The 1,711-nt window shown below is 54.3% G+C and overlaps 1 protein-coding gene across 1 annotated transcript in view; it reads right to left on the reverse strand.

Moving 5' to 3' along the window:
• Positions 1-1,711, reverse strand: part of Ddx27 (DEAD (Asp-Glu-Ala-Asp) box polypeptide 27) — a 49,558-nt gene that overhangs the window by 30,313 nt on the left and 17,534 nt on the right. Inside the window, exon 2 of the mRNA XM_013024376.1 lies at positions 251-397. Within this exon, the coding sequence (XP_012879830.1) occupies positions 251-397 (147 nt within the window). The remainder of the gene's footprint in view (positions 1-250; positions 398-1,711) is intronic.

The following is a 1,711-nucleotide window of genomic DNA, read 5'->3' on the forward strand; positions in this document are numbered from 1 at the left end:
CTCTACCACTTGAGCCACAGTGCCACTTCCGGCTTTTTTCTTTTTGCTTATGTGGTGCTGAGGAATCGAACCCAGGGCCTTGAGCATGCAAGGCAAGCGCTCTACCACTGAGCCACCTTCCCAGCCCCTCCTTATAGCATTTTATCCTATGGGTTCTTTGTGACCTCCTCTCCCAGGCTTAGGTCTTGAGACCCACTGTCCAACCTCAACAGGCCACACACCTGACACTGTCCATCACTGTCAGCCTCACCTTCTTCTTGAGCTGGCTCATGACGTCAGCCAGGGCCCAGCTGCCATCATACATCCCTTCCTTCTCAGTGAAAACGAAGTCAGGGTTGAAATCAGCACTGCGGTTCTTCTGCAGGGCCTTCTGCTTTCTGCCCAGCACAATGGGCCCCTGGAAGGTGAGAGGCAGGTGACGATGGGGCAGAGTCAGAAGACCAGCAGGACAGGAAGGAAAGGGGGGTGCCCAAAAGACACATAGCTGGGCATGGGTGGCTCACGCCCATAACCCTATCCACTCAGCAGGCAAAGACCTGAGGGCTATGGTTCAAAGCCAGGAAAATCCATTTGATTCTTACGTCCAATTAACTGTCAAAAAGCCAGAAATGATGGGGCTGGGAAGGCGGCTCAGTGGTAGAGTGCTTGCCTTGCATGCATGAGGCCCTGGGTTTGATTCCTCGGCACCACATAAGCAAAAAGAAAAAAGCAGAAGTGGTGCTGTGGCTCAAGTGGTAGAGTGCTCGCCTTGAGCTGAAGAACTGAGGGACAGTGCCCAGGCCCAGAGTTCAGGCCCCATGACCGGACCCAAAAAACAAACAAAGAGCCAGAAATGAGGGATGACACTGTCCTAAAAGAAGCATACTCTTTACCTTATATAACTGTAAATCCCCAGTACATCATCTTTGCAATAACAATTTTAATAAAAAAATTTAAGCCAGGGGGGCTGGGAAAGTGGCTCAGTGGTAGAGCGCTTGCCTTGCATGCCTGAGGCCCTGGGTTCGATTCCTCATCACCACATAAGCAAAAAGAAAAAAGCCGGAAGTGGTGCTGTGGCTCAAGTGGTAGAGTGCTGGCCTTGAGTTGAAGAGCTGAGGGACAGCGCCCAGGCCCAGAGTTCAGGCCCCACACTAGACCCCCCCAAAAAAAAAATTAAGCCAAAAACAGCACTGTGACTCAAAGTGATAGAGCACTATAGTCTTGAGCACAGAAGCTCAAGGAGAGTGCCAAGACCCTGAATTCAAGGCCCAGGACTGGAACAACGACAACAAAAAAAACAAAACTAGGAAACGTTAGCTGTTGAGCAGCGGCCAGGCCAGCTGCTTATATTGATCCTTCACACTGCTGCTTAGGTGAAGGACTCAGTAGATGGAAATGAGGGATGTGGATGTGAGGCCTGGAGGGGAGGCACAGCGGAGGCCTGGACTAGGTGGAAGTGCGGGAAGGCAGAGAGCTAGAAAAGGCTCAGGGGGAGCTTGCGGAGTCCTGGGTGGGTGAGGAGGAGGAGGACACTGTCCGGATGACCACGGGCTCAGGCTTGAGACGGCCAGGTGAGATGAGGGCCGAGCTCTGCAGAGCTCGGGGCCGTCGCAATGGCCGCGCCAGGCGGCCGATGAGGGCAGACGGCGGGGCTGTCAGGACCGCAAGCGCCTTCTCCAGGCCACCCGGCTGAGCGTCCGCGGTGAGCTTCGGAGGCAGGCGCCCCTCTGCG

The sequence above is a fragment of the Dipodomys ordii genome, unplaced genomic scaffold (assembly GCF_000151885.1).
Source record: "Dipodomys ordii isolate 6190 unplaced genomic scaffold, Dord_2.0 Scaffold75, whole genome shotgun sequence".
Taxonomy (NCBI): Eukaryota; Metazoa; Chordata; class Mammalia; order Rodentia; family Heteromyidae; genus Dipodomys; species Dipodomys ordii.